The 24,658-nt window shown below is 46.0% G+C and overlaps 1 protein-coding gene across 1 annotated transcript in view; it reads left to right on the top strand.

Moving 5' to 3' along the window:
* The first annotated feature begins 1,642 nt into the window (after window positions 1-1,642).
* The window catches only part of TGM3 (transglutaminase 3), a 45,681-nt gene continuing 22,665 nt past the window's right edge, over window positions 1,643-24,658 (top strand). Inside the window, exons 1-7 of the mRNA XM_060187482.1 lie at window positions 1,643-1,718; window positions 15,525-15,692; window positions 15,987-16,226; window positions 16,726-16,844; window positions 18,497-18,625; window positions 22,451-22,628; window positions 22,731-22,866. Of these exons, the coding sequence (XP_060043465.1) occupies window positions 1,712-1,718; window positions 15,525-15,692; window positions 15,987-16,226; window positions 16,726-16,844; window positions 18,497-18,625; window positions 22,451-22,628; window positions 22,731-22,866 (977 nt within the window). The 5' untranslated portion in view covers window positions 1,643-1,711. The remainder of the gene's footprint in view (window positions 1,719-15,524; window positions 15,693-15,986; window positions 16,227-16,725; window positions 16,845-18,496; window positions 18,626-22,450; window positions 22,629-22,730; window positions 22,867-24,658) is intronic.

Raw genomic sequence — 24,658 nt, 5'->3', positions numbered from 1 at the left:
GTTTGTTCTGTCATGGTTCTTTGAAGCATTACTATGTTATTTTTATAGTCTACAAGTTGATTTCCATTTTATCTATTTTTTTCTATGTGTGTGAAATATACATGCGAATGAAATATTTCCCCATATGACTTATTTTACTATGTGTAATACTCTCTGGATCCACTCTACTCACAGAAAATGGAGGACTTCTTCTATTTTTAGATCCGAGGGTGTGTGTAGACATCCTACTCATCTGTGGATGAGCTCTTCGGTTGTTTCCAGTTTTTGGCCATTGTAAGTAAGAGTCGTGTGTGGTGGGGGAGAGATAACATGCCACTGAACCTTCCCCCAATGCCATGTCAGTGAAGATTTAAACTTGAATCAGGCTCATGGCAAAGCAGGTGTGTCCGAGGTGAGTTATCTTGCCAGTCTCTCTTGTTTCTTAAAGCTCACCTATGAGTGAAGTCATTGAACATTTTTAAAACTCCCTTATCTGTCACAGAGAACTTGATACTCGTAAATATTCACAATAGAATCTTTTGAGGGAAAAAGGTACCTGGGCTGGTGAAATAGCTCACCTGGATAGTAAGCTGCTTCATCATGTGTGCACCCCAGATTTGAGCCTAACCCCCATGGCACTGAAAGAAGTTTTGGTGCTATTCTCTCTCTCTCTGTCTCTCTTCCTTCTCTGTTTCTATTTATCTAGAAAACAAAGGGGGAAAAAAAAGAACAACCCTTCTAAAAATAGCAAGTAAGCAAAAATTGAAAGGAAAAAAAAGCCCATAGGATGCTGACACCCTCCATCCCCTAACCTCTATTTTAACTGATGTGGAAGCTGGGCCTAGAGAAGGTCTGTGACTTACCATCCAGTGAACAAGTGGCAGAACTGGGATGACAACTGTATCATGACTACAAGTTCAATGGATGCCCCCAACACCTCTTTAAAAAAAAAAAAAAACCATCAGGAATCAAATTAACAATTCCAGATGACATCTGAACTTATCCCACATGGTACACATACCTACACTTTTCACTTTTGTCATCTCTTTTGAGTAGTACCACCAGTCGGTGAGCTGGGAATGGTGGGCATCACCCCTGGTCACAGAGGAGGTTCCCAGGGCTCTTTGGTTTGATGACAGTTCAGGGCCCTGCAGCATCAGCACTGATTTCTATCCCCAAATAGCCAACTTCCCTCTCTACCACACTGTGCCCCTTGTCCGTACAGAAAGTGTGTGTGTGTGTGTGTGTGTGTGTGTGTGTGTGTGTGTGTGTGTGTCCCCCATGGGAAAGGACTAAGCAATTTCCTGAGTCTGGGTCCTGCCGAGAAATTTGTCTGACCCCCCCTGCCCCCAGCAGCTTTCTCAGCACTACCTCAGAACAAGATATCTCAAGAAAAGCATGACAGCATTTTGTAAACCCTACAACCCAAGAAGTTGCCCATTTGGGGGAAAAAAAATAACCATGAACATGAACTATCTGTGTTTCCCCCCCTTATCTCCCCTGTCCTCCTCAAGCTGGTCTTGCACAAACAGGGTGACCTTCCATTGGGTGGCAAGTGTGTCGTAAGTGAAACGTTTGCAGGCACGACAGGAATGACCTGGTGCCTCGCCCACCTCATTAGAATTCTAATTGGGGTGTGTAGGAGAGGCTTCTATAAATGGGAAGGCGATCCCCAGCAGCCTGTCTCCCCACGCAGTCCGAGACAGCCGAGAAGAGGCCGAGGAGGTGAACCATGGCCGGTGAGTGTGTGGCACCTTCTCTACCAATTCCTTGATGGAGGCCTGAGCTCCTCCTGGGCCAGCCCGAGAGGCCAGAGTGTAGGCTTAGGGCATCTGCCTTGGGGACTCCCAAGGCTGGATCTTAGTATTTCAGGGTTCTGGTCAGAGGCACTCCTTTCTCTCGTGCCGTCCTGGGTTAGGACACATTTGGAATGCAATCTGAGTAATGGGCAGGCGCTCAGTGCTGCTGGAGGCCACATACCTTCAGAAAGATGGATGAGCCCAGCCGTGTTCAGCCAGCTGGTACCTGCCACCCATGTTTCTCAGTGCAGTTCTGCCCAGCTGTCAGTAACACAGGCAAAGGAAAGCACATCTTAGAGCCACAAGGAAGTGAGAAAGTGACAGTATGTAAGTTGATTTGAAAGCAACCACCAGCAGCCCTGGAATGCTCCTAAGTAAACTGCACCTCCAGAAGCACCAGAAGGCTCTTTGAAGTGACTTGAGGAGCCGAATCCTCCCTCCCTGTCCCTGTCACAAGAGCAGGTGTGCCACTGACAGTCCCGCAGCCTCCCGGGAGGGGGTGAGAGAGAACAGTGAGAGGCCCAGGTTCTCTAGCTCTGTGGTCACTGATGAGGACTGGGGCTCTGGTTAGACAGGCCCCCTGCTCAGCAGCATGCTAATTACTACTTGTCATAGTTCTCACTGCCTGCTGGGTTGACGGCAAAGACGCCAAACCCAAACAAGGCATGAGTCAAACCTGTGAAATACTATGAATGGCGGTTAGCACTGCGGGAAGGTTTGCCAAAGAAATCTCTGAGTGAGATGCAAAAGCCAGTGCTGGGTACTTCAGAAATCAAGACCTAGACAGGATGTCTCAGATATAAGGGCTTCCCTAACCCATGTCTTCCTGCAGATAGGAAGTTTTGCTGTATTGCTAAGAAGAGGGGCTTTGGCTCCTATAGAATACAGCAAGAGAAGATGCCAGCTGGCACCTATTCCCCTCCTCCCCTCCAGGAGACAGCAGCTTAGGAAGGGCTAGGGACTTAGAGGATGTGTTGTACAGAGTGGGTAGCAGAAGCCAGATTAGGTCCCTGAAGCATCTTATCCACTGTGTCTTGATTCCAAAGCAAAGCTGACACATGGACTTCTGTGGTCACTATGATGCAGGAAAGCAGCACTAAGCTGGATTTCTCATTTGCACTCCATAGTCAATGCTTTATACGTTCTCTGACGCACCATCCATCAGTCTCAGACTTCTGATAACAGGAGGAAGGGCTTGAAATAGATGGACTTGCAGACTCTCTTTCCAGGTGAGGAAAGCAGGACAAAGATCACTGCCCCCTGTTCCCCCCCCCCCCGTGTGTGTGTTCAGCTCTTGGAGGTATGTACTCACACCTCTCTGTGGGGTACACAGGCCCTTCAGTTGCCTGGTGGTGAAGAGCCTTGTGTCAGTCGGATCGTGCAATGTGTCTGTGCCTGCCATTCTTGCAGGCACTGAGCATTTAGCTCTGGAGCTCAAAATCTCAATCTGCCAGGGCCGTTCTGAGCCAAGACAGGATGTAAGCAATGGCCAGCTAGGAGAAAATCAGTTTTAGAAAGGGGTTGGGGACAGGTGAGCAGCTTTATCCTTTACATTTGCCATAAAAGCAGCACCTTGCTCAGTTCCCTGCCATGGTCGGGCTGCGCTCAGTGTTTGTTGGATGAGTGGATCCACTCATTTAGATATGGAGGAAAAGGAGCTGTGCTAGGTGCTAGGGGGCCTCAGAGCTGTGGTCTCTGCCTTCTGTGGGCTCACAGTCTGATAGCACTTGATGACTCCCATTCATGGCCAGTGGGCCATTATCAGACCACACTACAAATGCCAACCAAAGAGTCACAGCTTTGCCACAGGGGAAATCGTGGGAAGCAGATGACATTTGGTACTGAGCCTGGCCAGGAAGACTTGTGTGGGTTAAGGCATGTCCTGGGCAGAAGGAACAGGTGCCTAAGTGTGGGCAGGGCAGCAGGCATGGCCCAGGGACTGTTGGGGTCACATGTGCTGTTTTGAGGGGACTCTGTGTCCAGCCCCTAATTGGTCTATGTTGCTGGCATCAGCAGGAGTTCAGTCATTGCAGTGCCTGGTGGAGATGGCTGCTGGCATGTGGGGAGGGAGATGTGCCACAGGAAGGCTGGCTATGCTGTGCATGAGTTGGCATGGCAGAAACCCAGGGAAAACAAGCATTCAGAATATGAACACAGCAGAGGGGGTATAGCTCAGTGGTAGAGCATTTGACTGCAGAATGTGAACACAGACACAGCCCCCCGCCCCCAGGAAGGGAGGCTGTGCTCCAGAGGCAGGGGCCTCGAGGCACAAACCTGAGCTGCAGGCCTCCACCACTGGATGTCGAGCCTTCTTGCCAATGGCTTTGCTGGGCAGAGCACAGGCCTCAGCTTCTGGGACTTCCCTCTCAGACCTCACTCTGTGCTGATCCTGCCAGTCTAGACATCTTTCCTGTGTCGGTGGCAGCTCTCTCTCCTCTGAAAGTGGTTGGTGATTCCTCCCAGGCTTCTTATTCTTCCTCTGCAAATCTTCCAGAAGCATCCAGGGCTCTCGTGGCACTGGGAAAGGCTTCATGTTTTAGTCACTTGGGCTCTGAAAATGCAGGCCTAGCTGCTCTCAGTTCAGAACTGGGCTTGGAATGGGGAGGAACTGCCTCTACCCCACACCCCCTGGGCTCTCTGTTCCTTCTCTCTCAGGTGGGCTTATTGTGACTTCTGCCTCATCAGCACTCAGACCATGTAGCTTATTACATTGGGAACTTGTTTCAAGAGCCTGTTTGCTCCTCACCTTCAGGGCCTGGAGAAAATGCCTGCAAGATGAAGTTTATTTTCCAACTAAGCATGATTTGTCAGTCTGTGTTGTCCCCATCCTCCCACCACACACACACACACACACACACACACACACACACACTGCACACACACTGCACACACACTGCACACACACGGTCCCAAGTCCTCAGATTTGGAGACAACGAAGAGGCCCTTTTCAATTCTGTCTCCACCCTGCTGGGCCTTGCCCACAGATGGAGCAAGGCTGCTCCTCCCCAGGGCCTACGTGCCAGTCCAGGGCACACTCTGTCCAAGAGACACTTTCCATCTTACTCAGGGATGGTAGGGACCAGTGTCAGGGCCCCTGAAATGGGCTGAAAGTGGGCCAGGAATCTTCATTCCTCCCCCACTCTCCTACCTCCCTTAGCCTTCTTTCCTCCTCTGGAAGTCAAGTTCTTAAATCCCTTCCCAGCACTGCCACAGAGCTCAGGTAAGCAGATGAATGTGAAAGAGTTCTGATAAATGAGAAATGATGGATAGGCCTAAACCAGTGGTCCTCAGTTCTGGCTGCTTATACGAAGAGCTCAATACTTTTCAATACCTCTGTCACTCTTCCTTTATCCATGAGGGTACTTTTCTTTTCTCTAAAATTTTTTATTAGTGATTGAATAGTGATTAACAAGATTGTAAGATAACAGGAGTACAATTCCAGTTCCTTCCACCAGAGTTCCATATCCCATCCCCTCCATTGGAAGCTTCCCTATTCTTTATCCCTCTGGGAGTAAGGACCAAAATTTGTTTTTTAAAGTTTTTATATTACACTTTTTATTTTAACAAACATTTACAATTTCCATGGGAAAGAGATGAACAATTTATTTTTAAAATTATTTAATTTTATTTATTATTGGATAGAGACAGGGAGAAATTGAGATGGGTGGAGGAGGTAGAGAGAAAGAGACAGAGAGACACCTGCAGCCCTGCTTCACCACTTGTGAAGCTTTCCCCCTACAGGTGGGGACCAGAACTTGAACCTGGGTCCTTGTGCTCTCTAATATGTGCGCTTAATCAGGTGTGCCACCACCTGGCCCCAGCTTTTATTCTCTTTATTTATTTATTGGATAGAGACAACCAGAAATCAAGAGTAAGGGGTGGTAGAGAGGAAGAGAGACAGAAAAATACCTGCAGCACTGCTTCACCACCTGCAAAGGTGTCCCCCTGCAGGTGGGGACCAGGGGCTTGAGCCCATGTCCTTACACATTGTAACATGTGTGCTCAACCAGTTATGCCACCACCTGACCCTCCCAAATTCTTTACAGGGTGCAGAAGGTAGGTCTGGCTTCCATAATTGCTTCTCTGCTGGACATGGGCGTTGGCAGGTCAATCCATATGGGAGTACTTTTCAAGACATCCTCTGCCCCAGCTGGTTCCTAAACTGAGCCCTGTCTACATACAAACCTATAATAAAGCTTCACTTAGAAATTAGACACAGAGACAAACTATTGTGGTCCTCAGTGCTGGCTGCATATATCAAGAGCTCAAAAGTCTATTTTTATGGTAAAAATATAGACCCATCGTAACAGTGTATGGTAATAAAAATCAGGTGACTGATGGTTTCTCTCTGGCAGTGCTTGGCAGTGTGCATATTTGTGGACCACCATTGACTGCTAGTAACTGAAGGCATAAACAGAGAAACCTGGATTGAGGGGGAGCCACTGTACTACCAAGCTAGCACTGCCCTCCCCTGAGGTTGATTTGACTGGACTAGGACGGGACTAAGGCCAGACTCAACATGCTCTGAACTGGTGAAACAACTCACTTGCATAGTGAGCTGCATTGCCATGTGCACAATCCAAATTTGAATTTGGCCCCTGCTTCTCGGAAGGAAGCTTTAGTGCTGTGGTCTCCTTCTCTCCTCTCTCTGTCTCTCTGTCTCTCACTCTCTCTCTCTCTCTGCCTCTCTCTCTCTGTCTCAATCTAAAAAAGAAAAAGAGAAAGGAAGGGAGGAGGGAGGGAGGAAGGGGGAGGAAAGAAGGATTTAAGAAAGGAAGGAAAGGGCATCTCCAGGCCACTCATGTACGCAAGGATGTGGTCTCAGAGATACTAACCTCTCTTTGGGAATGAAGCGAAGTGGACCACAGAACCCTTCTTCCTTCCTTCTTTCCTTCCTTCCTTCCTTCCTTCCTTCCTTCCTTCCTTCCTTCCTTCCTTCCTTCCTCACACCCTGAGCATATTTGAGGCAAGAAGCAGGCTGTGGGTGGCACTGTCTCTCAGCAGCCTCCGGGAAACAGTTCAAGTCACTGCTACCACCACCGCCACCATCATTATTGGCTTCAGGATGGTGTTGTGGAGTCACCTGCGGTCAAGTCAAACTGACTTCCCCTCTGGCTCGTGTCCCAGCTCTCAGTGTGTGAGATTTATTGAGTAACATCACCTGACCAGACTTCCCAGACCCTTGAGTGCGGAGAGGGAACTGCAGCGTCACAGGTTTGTTTGTGATAATCTCAGGCCGTCACACAGTAAAATGCTTAGCACAGAGCCTGGCACATCTGAGAGGCCCAGTAGAAGCTCTGAAAAAAAAAAAAAAAAACCCTCCCTCCTCTATCCTGTGTTGTTTTTGGCTTTTTATGTGTGGGATCCCAGGGCATTTGTCCTCCCATCCCCCATACTCTGGGGGACCAGGTGCATGTGGGGAAAACATCAAAGTCTTTCAGCTTTCTGGGGCTCCCGTTCAAGAGTCTCACCAACAGGGACTGGGTGGTGGTGCACCTGGTTGAGTGCACATGTTACAATATGCAAAGACCCAGGTTCAAGCCCCCAGCCCCCACCTGTAGGGAGAAAGCTTCATGAGTGGTGAAGCAGTGTTGCAGGTGTCTCTCCTCCTCTCTATCACCCCCTTCCCTCTCGATTTCTGGCTGTCTCTAGCCAATAAATAAATAAATAAAAATAAATAATAATAATAATAATAGTAATAGTCTCACCAACACCTCACTCATGCCAAAGGACAACCCCACCCCTGTCCTGTCTTCCCCACCTCTTGCGTGCCTAGGGATTGTGCTGCTGTGCTGTGCTGTGCTGTGCTGTGCTGTGCTGTGCTGTGCTGTGCTGTGCTGTGCTGTGCTGTGCTGTGCTGTGCTGTGCTGTACAAAGATTAAACATGTCCAAGTGTGGGAAAACATGAGGGAAAAGGCACTGGCTAGAGAGGAGAGCAGGCACCAGCAGGAATGCCCTGTGTTCTTGGAGCCAGCAGTGTTGCCGACCAGAACTCTAGGTGGCCCCTGTGCTCAGAGGGGAAGAAAGGGCCCTGGGAATGACAGCCGCTTGGTGGCCAGGATCTAAGACCTGGCTCTGGGCCGACCTGGACTTCTAATTTCTTCGTGGCCTCAGCATATGGCCTCCCTTTGCTTACCTGTCATATGGGGCTACTGGATTCTGTTACGGGTTTTCAAGCTGCTAGTTATCATCTATGAGCAGGTTACCACATTGGTTTAGTGAATAGTGGCCAGTAAATTTTTTTAAATATTTATTTATTTATTCCCCTTTGTTGCCCTTGTTGTTTTCTTGTTGTTGTAGTTATTATTATTGATGTTGTCATTATTGTTGGATAGGACAGAGGAGAGAGAGGAGGGTAAGACAGAGAGGGAGATAGAAAGATAGACACCTGCAGACCTGTTTCACCACTTGTGAAGCGGCTCCCCTGCAGGTAGGGAGCTGGGGGCTCGAACCGGGATCCTTACACCAACCCTTGCACTTTACACCCTATGTGCATAACCCTCTATGCTACCACCTGACTCCCACCCATAAAATTTTTTTTCCAGTCAAGAAAAAGGAAAAATTGTATCAGTACTTTGGAGACTTGGAGATAGCTCGCCAGGAAGATTACTCACATTACCATTGATGAGGCCTTGGGTTCAAGCCCCTGGCACTACATGGGAGCTCCTCAACTCCTAAGGAAGCTCCATGAATGGTGGAACACACTCGCACACACACACACACACACACACACACACACACACACACACTCGCACACAGACAGACTTTGTGCACAGTAAATGCTAATATTGTTTTGTGAAACTTTGAGCTAGAGATCCAAATATATAAACACTATGTTTCTTTTGTTTTTAACTTATTTTTAGGAGGATTCATGTTTTACAGTCGACAGTAGATACAATAGTTTGTACATGCATAACATTTCTCAGTTATCCACATAACAATTCATCCCCTACTAGGTCCACACCCATCCTGTTTCAAGACCTGTACTCTTCCCCCCCGCCACCACCCCAGAGTCTTTTACTTTGGTGTAATATACCAACTCCACTCCAAGTAAACACTATGCTTCTTTATGGGGGAGATACTTAGCTAGATAATTTTTAGTATTTCATTCACTGTGGAAATCTTTAAGGGTTGAGGGAGGTAGTACAGGGGTCATATATAGGATTTACATGCAAAAGGTCCCAGGCTTAATCCCTGGCATCTCCAGTAGCCAGAACTGAGCATTGCTCTGCTCCAGTCCCGCCCCCCCCAAATCTGTAAAATAAAAGATTTATTTGTCTAGAGAAGGTACATGGGAACAAATTTTGCGGAGGTGGAGGATGAGGCCCACTCAGGTTGGGCCACCAGCCTAGACTCTGTGGTCTGGTCCTGCCGGGAGTAGGAGGGAAAGCCCGGGTTACATTCCTGCATCAAGACATGCCTGTCTGCCCGAGGTGATTCAGTTACAGCACGAGGTAGATAAGGGCTGAGATAACTGGCTCCTATCACTTTCACAGTTTGGAATCTATTCTAATTATTTGTGTGGACCCTCCAGTTCAGGGGAGCCTGGGAAATGCAGTGCCTGTTCACATAAGGGAGTTATATTACCAGGAAACAAAGAGTGAGTGAGTACTAGGACAGCCTCTAACAGTCTCGGCTACATGAGGACTACTGCTGGTACTGGTATTCTCAGGGGGAAGCATCAGAGAAATTTTCTGACACTGGAGTTAAGTAATAACTCGGGGATGTGGCATAGACTATGAGAAGGAGCACTGGAAAGAGAGTCAAGAGATGCCTTCTTCCCAGCCACCCTCAGGCAGATCATCTCTCAGGCCCTCTATGTCTTCATTTAGAGGATAAGGATAAGGGTGGAGCAGTCTCCAAGGTTTCTTTCTTGCCTGATTTAAAAAAAATTTTTATGAATGATTTAATATTCATTTACAAAATTATAAGGTAATGGGGGTATAATTCCATATCTTTCCCACCACCAGAGTTCTGTGTCCCCATTCCCTCCATTGGAAACTGTAGTAGTTCTCCCAAAATCACAGATATGGGTTGACTTATTTCTATATCTATCTATCTATCTACCTATCTATCTATCTATCTATCTATCTTTTTCCCCAGTTTTTCCCTGTGGCTCTCCCTTCTCTTCTTTTCAAAGTCATACACTATTTCTGAGTGTCCTTCTTTCACTCCACCCTCTTCAGGTCCTGATGGAATTGGACTTCAGAATGTTCTGGTCATCTTGCCCTAATATTCACTACTTTGGGAGTATGGACCAAAATTCTTTATGGGGTGCAGAAGGTAGAAGGTCTGGCTTCTGTAATTGCTTCTTCTCTGGCATTGGAAGCTCAATCCTTATCTCCAGCCTATTTCTGTAAGATTTTTATAGTGGGGTAGGGCTCTGGAGTGGTGAGGTTCCAGGACATATTGGTGAGGCCATCTGCCCAGAAGTTCAGGATGAAATCTTAGTAGCATCCACAGCTTGGTAGCTAAAAGGCGATAAGATAAAAAGCAGCACAAAGTGTTTAATGAATAGGAACCATAAAGTAGGAATAGAGAAGATGGGAATAGGATTTTAGGGAGAAAAGAACTAGGAAGTCTATTTTAGGTATGTTCCTAAGTGCCCGTGATAATGGTAATTTTTGCTGGATTGTGATAGCTAACAGGGAGGTGGACTAAGATATTGTCTAAGAAGATGATGTCAGAATTGATAATAGGACTAAAAAGCTTGATTAGGGCAAAGAGTAGCTCCCAAACTTGAAGAAAATACTTAAATACAATTAACTGTTTACCTCATCAATCTGACCCAGGGCATATGTATATATATATAAATTTTTATTTAACTCAGGAGCCTGTATAACATTTGAGTCCATGTGTTCACAACTAGTTCATGGTCACAACTATTAACATTCTAGGCTGTACCCATTTCAAAACCAGTGATCCTTGAGTGGCAGAGTAGGATGACTCAGCCTCCCTTTGGAGAGTGGGGCAGTCCTTTCCATTGCTAGTTCATAGTGAGGGTACAGTCCTGAAGAATCCCACAAGAGAGCTTATACTGATGTTCCTGATGGAAGTGATTAGTGATGGTGGAGAGAGGGGTCTATTAAAGGTCTAGGCCCATTGAATGTATGGGGAGGGGAATCCATGGATCCCCTGACTAGGGTCCCAAGTGATGGGGTGAACTGGCAGTGACCAAAAAGGCCATCAAGTAAGCCAGTCTATTGCCCTTTACCAGCTTTTTTAGTCTTTTCTTTACCTGACAAGCATGGGCTTTCACCCAGTTGTCAAAGCATTGAGTGTTATTTTTGTATCTAAGCAGATATTGTTTATGGGGTCTGGCCTCAAGTTAGGGAGGAAATACACCTAGGATTTTAGTGGGGTCTAAGCTAGCCTTGAGTTTTACAGCATTTATTTGTTTGATGATTCTAATAAAGGTTGTCATAGAGACAATAATTGTCCTTTAGTTGATAAATATTTTTTGTCAGTATATCTCTTGGCCAATTGTATACAGTGTTTTTTTTTTTCTAGGACTGGCAGCATAACATGGCATGGTGGCACTTGTTGCATTGACTCTGCTGTTTTTTAAGGATGCAGGTTGATGAGTTGGTTGTAGGGATGCATCTTTCTTTGTCCAAAGAAGAGCTGCAGGGAGCAGAATATGAGCTAATGCAGAAACAGCACACAAATATCCTTGCAGTTGTTAATTTGAGAAGAGTCTGAGTGGGGTCCCTCCCTAGCTCCTGTCTCCTCCCTTCCAGAAGGCTGGGATTTGTGCTAGGACAAGGGATGTTTTGTAAGGAAACAGAGCTCTAGAGAATACACAGCCAGAGACACAGGATCCTTAGTTGGGGGCCTGGCAGAGCCAATCCTGGGCTTCACCAAGGGTGGCAGACAGGGGAAGGAGAAGTTGCCTCAGATGCTTTTGCAGCAGGTACCCAGACTGCTTTCCCTTGGAGGAGGGAAGGCCTGCTAGGACTGCCTGCTCCTCTTGTATCCGCCCAGAGGAACTGTCCTTTGGGACACATTTTTTCCCATTCAAGTTTGCACTCTCTCCTCTGTCAGAGTACAAACACCAACAGAGACTACAGTGACTGGTATAGGCCCTTTACCATGTGGAGATATTCTAGACAGCAGGTCCTATCAGGGCTTCCCTTCTGGGCACACTGGGACCCACAACAATAGGGAAGTCCCAGTAAGACCCTGGCTGAGATTTCTGGCTCTGCCAGTCACTAGGCATATGACCACACACAAAGTATTTCTCTCTCTCAGCCTCAGTTTCCTGTTCCTATAGGGATTTCACCAGTGGTATAGGCACAGTGCTCTGTGTTCTATTTATGTGTGTCTTTCCCTTTTGGGAGAGAGGGGGGTTTGCACATGCACAAAATCACTGCTCTGGGCCACTATTTTCACTCAGAAAGAGACAAAGACAATCAGCAAAGGAGACACTCCAGCACCGAAGCTTCCTCCATTGCCACGGCATTGCCCAGGAGGAGCTGTGGCTCAAACCTGAGTGGTGTACATGGTGATGCAGGCAGCCCGCCTGGCGATATGCCTCTCTGGCCTCTGCACCCTGATGACAGCAGACCCATACAGAACACTTCTAACAAGTGTGAATCCTGCTTTTCCTCACCCTCCAGCTCAGAGAAGCCTTGTACATCCCACAGGCTCCTGAGTGGGGAACAAGGCTCCTTCATGCCAGCAGGGGTCATGCTTGGTGTCAGGAGAGACAGTGGGGACCATCATCCAGACCTCAGCTAGTGGGTTTACAAAAGGCCTTTCATCCCTTCTACAGTCTAGGAGTTCAGTCTTTCACCATTTTCTCTACATACCAGTTGCTGGTGTGAAATAGAGATGACTTCCCTCCCCCTGCCCTTCCTCCCTTTCATTCAGTAAGTACTTGTTGGTTCCATGTTTGTTTGATTTTTCCCTGAGCTTATGCAAAAATATTAATTTGAATAATTATCAATTGAGTGATAGAGTGAATGAATGAATATGTAATTGAATGGGTCTCTAGTATGACAAACTGGTAGCAAGACCACTTCTGAGCCCCCACCTCACACCCCTCCAAACACAGAGAGAGAGAGAGAGAGAGAGAGAGAGAGAGTTTGACTCATCTTCCCCAGAGAGTTCACATTCACTTGAGCCTCTGACATCTCCTAAGTTGTTTGAGGGCATGGGAGCATATCTCTCCCACCTCTCATTCTCATGCTGTGCCAAGCCAGATCACACACCTGCTTGCTCTCCTGTATCTTGGGTCTGTCCTCCCATTAACTGAAATGCAGGACACCTGCCCTATTTGCACCTGAAAAAATTCTCTGCTTTCATGACCCAGCATTTCCAAATGAGGCTTTTTCTGATTCCTATAATTGAAAACCATGTCTGCCTGCAGCTCCAGATGCCTTGTACTGGGGAGAGATTGGATTCATCCCATTCTGTCCTTCATTCTCACTTGTGCTTGTCTTACCCATTGCTGAATCTCTTTGATTATAAACTAGTTTTCAATAGCCTAGGAGCTGGTACAGTGGTAGAACTCTGGACTTGTAAGGTTGTGGTCTTGAATTCAAACCCTGCCTCCATATATGCCAGAGTGCTGCTTTAATATATGTATGTGTATATATATATACATATATATACATATATATATATATCTTTCCTTATATGTTTTTTCATAAAATAAATATTTAAAAGAGCATAGCCAAGGGTCTGGGCATTGGGACATCCAGTAGAGCACACATGTTGCCTTGCACAAGGACCCAGATTCAAGCCCTCAGTCCCCACTTGGAGGAGGGAAGCTTCACAAGTGGTAAAGCATGTCTGCAAGTGTCTCTCTTCCTATCTTCCCCATCCTCTCAATTTCTCTTTTCTTTTTTTTAAAAAATATTTTATCTATTAATTTATTAATGAAAAAGATAGGAGGAGAGAGAACCAAACATCACTCTGGTACATGTGCTGCCATAGATCGAACTCAGCACCTCATGCTTGAGAGTCTAGTGCCTTAGCCACTGGGCCACCTCCCGGACCACTCAACTCTTTTCTCTATAAAAGCAAAAAAGAAAGGAAAAAAGAGAAGGGAAAAAGGGAAAATGCCCACCATAAATGGTGGATTCATTTTATCTCTAAACCATAGTGATAAAGCTAGTGGCAATAAAAAAAAAAAATCAATTAGTTTAAAAAAATGTTTAAAAGAGCATGGTGAAGTATATGGCTCAGTGATAGAACTCCAGACTTATATATCATTATCTCTGTCATTAAGATGAATCTTTAAAAATCCAACTTTTCTACACATTGAAACCCAAAACATTATACCTAATATAGTGTCCTACAAGTAATAGGTAACTCTTGTATGGTTATTGAGTGTCATATTCATTTATGAACTCAATTTTGAGCTGTAGCCATGATGTCCATTGCACAACATTCATTTCTTACTTATTCATGTAATTCCTTCATTGGTTTATCTAGTTATCCTAATACAGTCCTGTCATGTGCTTAGCATCAGAACATAAACACCAAGAAGTCACATTTTGGTGGAGATGGGCCGAGCACTGGTGTGCCTGGTTAAGTGCTCACGTTACATTTTGGTGGAGAGAGTGACATATATAACAGAGCTATGTGTGACACACACACACACACACACACACACACACTGTAGTCATGGGTTCTTCATCTGCAGAGCAATGGGTGATGGGATGCTTCACAAGCAGAACTCCAAGGCGTAAAGTCCCTCAAAGGGCTTACAAGGGCTCACCCCCAAATCTATCATGGCATCGCTCCCAAACCCTCCTCAGCTGAGTGCCACCTTGAGTGAGATGCTGTGCTAGTGGGAGCATTTAGGTATTTGTCCTCAAGGTTATTCCCAAAGGCCTCTCGGGCTTGTGCCCCCACCAATGAGGTTAGAAAGGCCTCCCACCAGGCCAACAGCTGCCCAGCCTCTAAACCCTAGACAACTACTAAGACACATGCACCCTCTCCACAGCTGAGGCACTGCACACAGTAAGCATGTGACACTGGGTGTTGACATGGTGAGAGACATGTGATGTCTGGGGTAAGCTCAAAGGGACAGGTTAGCAGACCAAACATCAGGGCAAGTGTCAGAGACATAGCCTCCTGTGATTCTGTTTGTGCCCCCATCACTAAATTGTGCTCATAAGCATGAAAGGACATAGCGCTTCACCGTCTTCCTGGCTCTTTGGATGAGTGACACAGCAGCACTGATCATGTGGCCTGTTCTTTACAGGCTGAGTAGCACTTGGCCAAGTGGAAAGACAGGATTAGCATCCTAACCTGGATGTAGGGAGCTTGTTATGCTGGGCTAAGGTCTTTGAGTTTTTGTTTTGTTTTGATTTATTCATTTTCCCCTTTTTTTGCCCTTATTTTTTATTGTTGTTGTAGCTATTATTGATGTTGTCATTGTTAGATAGGACAGAGAGAAATGGAGAGAAGAGGGGAAGACAGAGATGGGGGAGAGAAGGAGAGACACCTGCAGTCCTGCTTCACTGCCTGTGAAGCGACTCCCCTGCAGGTGGGGAGCCGAGGGCTCGAACTGGGATCCTTATGCCGGTCCTTGTGCTTCGCTCCACATGCGCTTGCCCGCTGTGCTACCGCCCGACTCCCCGGTCTTTGAGTTTTTAATGTGATCCCTAGATATGTGGCTTTATCCTGACCAGCCCTTTGGCAACCTACTCCATCTAATACCTTCATCATCCACTTTGCCTCCCAGGACCCCAGGACTTTTAGAAATATTATTATTATTTTTCTGTCTCACAGCTTTACAACCCCAGAATATCAACTGGCAGATGGCCTCTAATCGGCAGGCACATCACACAGACAAGTTCTCCAGCAAGGACCTCATCCTGAGGAGGGGCCAGCCCTTCACCTACTCAATAACCATGAACCAGGACCCTGGAGACAACCTGGTGTTCATAGTCTCCACAGGTACTTGCTTACCACCACCACTCACACACACATACACGCAAGCCCTTGATGCTACACATGGGTGGGTTGGGGGGTCTATTCCAGAGTCCCTGGGATCTGGGCTTGAATTCAACTCTGTCATTAACTTGTACAAGTTTCTGCCTATCTCTGAGCCTGAGAGTCAGTATCTCCAAATCAAGAGGGACCAGCCTGCATGGTCTCTCCCATGGCTTCCAGTGTTAGACTGGAGCAAGAGCCTGATCTCTCCCCAATATCCTTTTCCTGGTCCCCATTGTGCTCCATCTTCATCTGCAGGACCAGAACCCTCGGAGTCAGCCAGGACAATGGCTGTGTTTTCACTCTCCAATGGGTCGAGTAGTAGCGGCTGGAGTGCACAGCTTGTGTCCAACCAGAACAGCACCCTGACCATCTCCATCACATCCCCTGTCAACGCACCTATAGGATGGTACACGCTGAGCCTCCAGCCCTCCCGGGGCAGTGGCTCCACTGTAAAACTTGGGATGTTCATACTGCTCTTTAATCCTTGGTTGCAAGGTAGGCACCACACTCCCAGCACCATCTAAGCAGGTTCCAAGGAAGAGAGAGAGCATGAGTGACTTTCACAGGCACAGGTTTGATCAGGAAAAGGTCATGGACTGTGGAAAGATGTAGACACTAGAGGACAGAGTCATGAGTTTTGAGTTCCAGTTCTGCTACCTAGCTCACTGTGGATGTGTGGTCAGTCCCTCCACTTCTCTGAGCCTGAAACTCCTCACCATTACACGGACAGCCTCCTATTTCCACTGGGACTGTTCAGGGTTATTGTGAGTTTTCCCAAACTGCTTAGCATGGTGTCATTTAAAGAGACAATGATCAAAGGACAGTTCTGCAGCATGGAGATTACTTCCCACCTGAAGGGATAAGTCTCAGGGCTCCCACAATATGAGTTGGAAGCATTACAACCCAAGCCAGCGCTCAGGAGTAGAAAGAGGATGGGTCGCCATAATCCTGTGTGGGATTCTAATCCCTGATATCTGGTTTTTGTGTCAAATAGCTGATGGTGTTTTTATGAGTAACCAAGCAGAGAGAGAAGAGTATGTTCAACAGGATGCTGGTGCCATCTATGTGGGAAGTGCAAACCGAATTAGTATGGTTGGCTGGAATTTTGGACAGGTAAATAAAGGGCAATGTCTGTATTACCCAAGAGACTCGCAGCTGCGCCCAAAGATAGGTGAAAGTTCCCAAATTTGTCCATTTGCTTGCTTTTCTGTTCATTCATTGCACTGGGCCACCACTAGACTGCTCTTCTGTTCACGCAGATGATAATTACTGACCACCTACTATGTTTCAGGCTGGAGACTGCACACTAAAGATTCAGGCGATGGATAAAACAGAATTCCTGTCTGGAGGGGCTAACATTCTAGCGGGCAAAGCAGATGTCTAGATAAATTGATACAAGGAAGTGTTATTAGTGCTATCATACAGAATAAGGCCCAGTACACACACCTGGAACAATATTCTCAGTTATTGATTCCACATAAGAACGTGGTAAAAACTTCCTCGGTGTGTGTACCCGGCCTTCCAGAACATTGCCTCTTGATCCTTTATTATCAAATGTGACCCCCATTTGAACCCCCAGATTTCTCAGGATCACTCAGTCAGAAAACCTTTCTGGGGGGGACCTTCCACATTTTCCCTTTTTCCCAGTAGACAAAGTAATTAGAATGGAGGTTGAAGGTAGCCAAGAGAGGGTGTGAAGATGTATGCTCTGCCCATCTCAACACCCTACCTCTAAGGAGTCAGAGCAAGTCTACTGAGTCTTTCACTTGTTGCATTTTTTGGTCACATTTACTTGGAAGAAAGGCAAAAGAAATAAAAAATACAAGAGCATAGGATGTACCTAGGGGTGGAAGTGAGGCAGCTGCTGGCATGGTCTGGGCAAGTCTGGCATAAGAAAGAACTTGTTTAAAAGAGTTATTTAGTGCTTGCTTTGGCAGCACAGGCATTTAAACCAGAATAATGCAGATAATTAGCATGGCCCCTGAGGATGACTTGCAAACACCTGAGGTATTCCACACACAAAAAAAAATGTGTGTGTGTGTGTGTGTGTGTGTGTGTGTGTGTGTGTGTGTGTGTTTCTTATGAGAGAGGAGCATAGAATGTGAGAAATAAGGTAGACCACTGCTCAGCCCTGGCTGTCATGCAAGGAGGGGACTTCTAATCAGAAACCTGGAAATCTCAAGGGAGCCAGAGAGATACCTTTGGGAGGGAGCAGGGCATTAAAGTAAGCATTAAAGGCAGAAGGAATGGCGTGTGGAAAGATGAGGAGGCAAGAGAGAGCTTGATCTCCATTTGAGAAATAATTATTAAAGACTAGTTTTATTTTATAAAAAGAAAAAAAGAAAGAAAGAAAGAAAAGAAAGGACGGAAAAGGAAGGAAGAAAAAGAAATAAACAGTTTCAATAACCACTTTCAGAGAGAAATTTTTATCTTTATAATTAGTTCCCCAAGAGCATATATAACATATTCATGATCACAGTCAGAGTAGATGGGAACTTTGAGGTGAGCTTGGGAGGATCCCTTTCTTCACAGATGGAGAGATCACAGTCAGGCCAAGTAACTTGCTTCCAAGTCCATGGCAGGGAGGGAGTTCTGTCCACTGTAGCAGCATCAGCACTGGGGAGAGCTAAAAGCTGGTTGGATGGCTGGGTAGCTCTCACTTCCACAGGCCATGGAGTGAAAGAACACAGCCATTCCTGTGGTCTTCTGCAGTGCAGCTCCCATGCCTCTGCACTCATCCTGACATATGCTCCCTTTCTGAACAGTTTGAAGAGGACATTCTCAACATTTGCCTCTCAATCTTGGATAAAAGTCTGAATTTCCGCCGTGACCCAGCCACTGATGTGGCCCGCAGAAACGACCCCAAATACGTTGGTCGGGTTCTGAGTGCAATGGTGAGTGATGGGAGAACCTTGGTCTCCCATGCATCAAACCCTGCAGGGCTTAGGAAGGAGAAGTGTGACTAACTCCACTAAGTTAAAGGGTTTCCCAAGGACAAACAGTGAATGAGTGGCAGAGGGAAAACTGGACCAGGTCTGAATAGCTCCAGTGCTCTTCCCACTGTATGGCAAGGCTTTCTCAGATGATGGGGGAACCTGTCCCTCTGGTGTCCTCCAGGGCCAGGGGGCTGCAAGGCTGTGTGCCTCCTGAGGTCCCTTGCTTTGGTCCATGGTCTCCACAGCATAGAGTTCCCAGTGTTGGGCCTGACAGTGAATGACCCATGCACCATCCAGGTAAGAGAACTAAGTGTAAAGAGTCCAAGTGAATTGCTCACAGAACCCAGCCTGTGGGCAAAAGCAGACCAGGTCTCCAGCAATCCACTCAGGGCCTCTCTTTTTTATAAACCTACTCCCTCCATGTAGAAGACACACACACACACCCTTACACACACATACACATACACATGCACACGCGCACACACACACGACCTTGGAGGAACACATATATACACTCCGTGTGTAGAAAACACCTCCATCAGAAAATGTCCAGGTGTGGAATCAACATACTCAGGGTTATAGCTTTTGCGAAAAGACTGAGAACTCTTTAGTAAAAAGGGGGAAAGATTTATATTGTCTGAAGAGAAAACAGAGTATTAAGACTGAGAGCTCCTAACCTCTCAGAAATAAATCATCACTCAGAAGCATCTTTAACTTTGACTATTGTTAATGGACATTCCTCCCTCTCTTGATTTTTGGGTTGGAGAATCTCCATGCTAATGAGATGGGTCTGTGGATAGAAATCTGAACCACCTGTCAACTGCCTGCTAAATTTCTGAGGTTAATCAGGGAGGGATTCCTGATGGAACAGTCTTTTACCAAGCCTTGGGAAAGGAGTGGGAAGGCACAGGGAATGTGGGGGGGGGGGTACTGGGGAGATTGATGGGAACAAGGGCCACAGAGGAATGAATGAGGTGAGGAGTGGTGTCTGGGCTGAACCTTGAAAACCAAGTGGCCCAGGAGGGGAGGGATTAAAGTCAGGCTGAGGTGAAGAGAGCTGGCTTTCAGAGCACTTTGTGAAGTGAGCCGCCTTCCTCTACGAAGATGGGTGAGGCCAGCTGGCTCCAGCCCTTGCTGACTCACCCTCATCCTCAGGACAAACCACTTTATCTCAGGACCAATTTCCTCAGCTCCACCCCACTGCTGCTCTATGTAGACCTCATGGTTGGGCTGGGCTAGGAGCTAATTATTGCCTGCATGGGGCTTTGAAATGCTCAGCTTTCAACCAGAGATGACCCTACAGATTACCACTTTGGTGGCTGGAGCACTGGTGACTCAGGAACTAGGGAAGGACCACACAATCTTCCATCTTGGAAGAGGCCCGGTCTTGCCTGATTCTGCAATTAGAGCCCAAGCCCTTCTGGAAGAGTGTACAGAGCTCATCCACTGCATGGAGGCAGGAGGTACCATGCAAGGCGGGTAGTCCTGTCCTGGCAAGGAGCCTTCTGTCTACTCCTGCTTTTTGTAGCCCTTAACACTCATCCATCACAAAGAGGGAGGAGGACTCACAGGGAGGAATCAGCGGGTGGTAGAGGTCTGGGAGATCCTGGTCCAGCCTCTCACTATTGGGGTGAATGATGGTCAAAGTCTCATAACCTCTGAAAACTCACCTTCTCAGAGAATCTGAGCACTTAACTGTTTCTAACTTTCCCTAAAGTATTGGAAAGTGAAGAACTGAGGCCCAAAGAAGTGAGACACCCCTCCCCTAATCACCAAGTTTATGGTCCAGCTTTCTCCTTCTTTCTCTCTTTACGATTTATTTATAGAAAAGTTCAGCTCCACACAAAAAAGTAAAAAGAAAAGTATAATGGGGTCAGGTGGTGGCACACCTGGTTGAACACTCATGTGACAGTGAGCAAGGACCCGGGTTCAAGCCTCCAGTTCTCACCAGGTCACAAACAGTGAAGCAGTGTCAGGTGTCTCTGTCTCTCTCCCTCTCTGTCTCCCCATCCCTCTAAATTTCTATCCATCTCAATCCCATAAATAAACAAAAAAATTAAAAATTCCTTCTTAAAAATCAAGTATAGGGAGTCAGGTGATAGCGCAGAGGGTTAAACGCATGTGGCACAAAGCGCAAGGACTGACATAAGGATCCATCCCAGTTCAAGCCCCCGGCTCCCCACCTGCAGGAGAGTCGCTTCACAGGTGGTGAAGCAGGTCTGCAGGTGTCTATCTTTCTCTCCTCCTCTCTGTCTTCCCCTCCTCTCTCTATTTCTCTCTGTCCTATCCAACAATGACAACAACAATAATAACTATAACAATAAAACAACTAGGGCAACAAAAGGGAATAAGTAAATAAATAATTATTTTTTAAAATTAAGTATAATTCATTCTCTATATCCTTCATCAGTTTCAGCAATCACCCTCTCAAAGCCAGTCATGTTACATCTCTCCTCCTCAGATCATTTGATAACTTATAGGCATTATGCCACTTCATCCTTAAGTATTTCAACATGTGTCTCTTAAAGACAATGGAATTCAGGACTCTTGCTCTTTTCACACGATATTGCATTTGTGTAATTCACACAGAAGTCACAACTTAAGTAGAATGGATGGCAGAATGAGTGGGAAGCAGTATTCTGCCTTTATTCTTTCCAAGAAGTTAATTGCTAAAGTGATATTTTAGTGGGATAGGTGGTGGCACACCCAACAGAAAGTACAAACCACCATGTGCAAGGACCCTGGTTTACGCCCCAGACCTCACCTGCAGGGAAGAAGCTTCACAAGTAGTGAAGCAATGCTACAGGTGTCTCTTTCTCCCCATTCTCTCTGTCTATATCAACAAAAAGAGGGGGTAGAATGGCTTCCAGGAGCAAGGCTTAGATATGCTGGCATAGAGTTCCAGTGATAACCCTGGTGACAATTACACTTCTTTTTAATTTTTTTAATTTTTTTATTTTAACCAGAGCAGTGCTCAACTCTGATTTATGTTGATGCCTATGGTTGAACCTATGATCTTGGAGCTTCAGACATGAGAGTCTTTTTTTTTTTTGCCTCCAGGGTTTTTTGCTGGGGCTCAGTGCCTGCACTACGAATCCACTACTCCTGGAGGCCATTTTTTCCATTTTTGTTGCCCTTGTTGTTGTTGTTGTTGTTATTATTGCCATTGATGTTGTTGTTGGATAGGACAGAGAGAAATGGAGAGAGGAGGGGAAGACAGAGAGGGGGAGAGAAAGATAGACACCTACAGACCTGCTTCACCACCTGTGAAGCTACCCCTCTGCAGGTGGGGAGCCAGGGGCTCGAACGGGGATTCTTAGGCTGGTCCTTGTGCTTTGCACCACGTGTGCTTAACCCGCTGCACTATCACCTGACTCCCATGAGAGTCTTTTTTTCATAACAATTATGTTATTTTCCCATTCCTATGGCAATTAGGAAACAATAATAATGATGTAATATTTTAGAAAACCAACATGCCAAAGGAATTTTAAGACGTGGCATGGATCCCCAACATCAGTGATTACCTGTGAGATCTGGAAAGAAAGTTCTAAGGTTGGATCTTTGCCTCTGCCTTGCCACTAATAAACCATGTGATCCTGCTGCCCAAGACTGAGTGTGGCTTAAGGACAACATATGTGATTTACTGAGCAAAGTACTTCTAAATTAAGGAGTTACTCAAGACTCCTAGGGACCACTATTACAACCTAGACACATAGTCACCTAAAAGGACACAGAACATCCACCCAATAAGCTTATTCATTTGGCCTTTGCTTTTCTGCCCAGATCAATGGCAACGATGACAACGGTGTGCTTTATGGAAACTGGAGTGGCAGCTACCCAGGGGGTGTGGACCCAAGGGTCTGGAACGGCAGTGTGGAGATCCTCAAGCAGTGGAGAAGCTCTGGTTTCAAGCCAGTCCGATTTGGCCAGTGCTGGGTCTTTGCTGGAACCCTCAACACAGGTACTGTACCTTTGCCAGGCCACTGAGCAGTGGGTATGGGTGTGTGCCCCAAGGTACTGTCTTTGTGGCAACCAAATCTTCAGACTCTTCCTTGACTTACAGTGCTGCGATCTTTTGGGATTCCCTCCCGAGTGGTTACCAACTTTAACTCTGCTCATGACACAGACCGGAACCTCACTGTGGATATATATTACGACCCTTCAGGAAGGCCTGTGGAAAAAAGCAGTGACAGTGTGTGGTGAGTATCTTATCCTTTCTGAGGACCAAACTGGAGCAACTTCCTACTCTTCCTAGGCCCTGGGACCCACAATTATTTTGAAATAGAAATTGGGAGACAAGATTATGTCAATACAGTATAAAATGGAATTCAATGATGATTGGACATCTCCAAAGACTCCAAACAGCCTTCTACACCAGCTGACAGTCCAGCCTTGCTGTCCAGTGGAGGGTCTGATGCCATGGGTTCCACAACACTGTCCTGAATGTGCAAGAGTCAGTAGACTACATGTCACTTTAGAAGATGATCATTGAGATCAGGAGTGTTAAGGGAGCTCTGGCCACAGACAGCGGCAGCTTAGAAGATAATCACTGAAATGGTTGGTTTTACCAGTGACAAATATACATATATCTCATTTTAGGCAGCCCTTATTTAAGAAAAAGAAAAGCAACATATTTTCTTTTTGGTGTATATGCTTTTCTGTATGTTGGCTAATAGATTTAAAACTAAATATAATATGATATATTCATATATATGTCTTTCTAACCTGTGTTCACATGTATACACACAAATAGGGAAACAGATACCAACAAGAAACAGACTATGTAAAATTTACATTTACACCTATAACTTCATAAAACAGTATATGTACATAGATAGATACATTCCAGTTATTAAAAGTTATGCCAGAGGCTGGGCAGTGGTGCACCCAGTAAAGTACACACACTACCTTGTACCAAGTTCAAGTCCCCAGTCCCCACCAGTATTGGGAAAGTTTCATGAGTAGTGCAGCAATGTTGCTGGAGTCTCCTTCCCCCTCCCTACTCCCTCTCTGACTCCTTATTTCTCTGTGTCTCTATAATAACAAGAAAGAAAAAAAGAAAAAAGAAAAGACCATCAGGAATAGTGGAATCATTGAGCCCTAGCAGTAATTCAGGTGTCAAAAATCAATGAATTAAGGAATGTTATACCAAGGACTAAGAGACAGCTTAGGCACTGGGTAGGATTGTGCCTCATCATGTCTGCAGCCCCGGGCATCACATGGGAGTATCATGGCTCCAATGCTGTGGTGTCTAGCCCTCTCTACTAACTTCTCTCCCTCTCTCTCCATCTCTCTGTCTCTCTATCTGAATGAAAAAGTTACAAGGCCCCAGCTCCAAATGTGCACACACACAAAATTAGAACATATGCCAAGTTATTATCAGGTGGCAACTGAAAGTACTGTCCACTTCTGTGTGAGCACAGAGATGTCTGTGTTTGTGTATAAAGTCTATGTAAAGCACTCCACACACCTGAAAACATATAAGCACACATAAGATATGGCACGCATATATTAATAACCCATTGTTTCCATTAATTTCACTTGTATATGATTTTTTTTCAACCTAAGTATCACTTTATTGAGGAAATGTTGATTTGCAGGATTGTTATTGGCACAGAGAGGTTTAGTTTTACATTTTCTCGAGACAGGCGTCTCTACACCTCACCCTCCACCAAGCTGTCATCCTCTTCTACCTTAGTTCATTTTATTATCTTTATTTATTGGATAGAGACAGCCAGAAATCAAGAGGGAAGGAGGTGATATAACAGGAGAGAGACAGAGAGACACCTGCAGCCCTGCTTCACCACTCATAAAGCTTTCCCCCTGCAGGTTGGGACCAACCTGGGTCCTTGAGCATTGTAATACATGCACTCAGCCAGGTGTGCCACCATCCAGCCCCCATAGTTAATGTTTTTAAAACAATCCAGGCAAATGCACTATTGCATCCCTCCCAGGCCATTTTTTCATTCATTCATTCATTCATTCATTCAT

The sequence above is a fragment of the Erinaceus europaeus genome, chromosome 1 (assembly GCF_950295315.1).
Source record: "Erinaceus europaeus chromosome 1, mEriEur2.1, whole genome shotgun sequence".
In the NCBI taxonomy this organism is placed as follows: domain Eukaryota; kingdom Metazoa; phylum Chordata; class Mammalia; order Eulipotyphla; family Erinaceidae; genus Erinaceus; species Erinaceus europaeus.
This window is presented reverse-complemented; position numbering and strand designations above follow the sequence as displayed.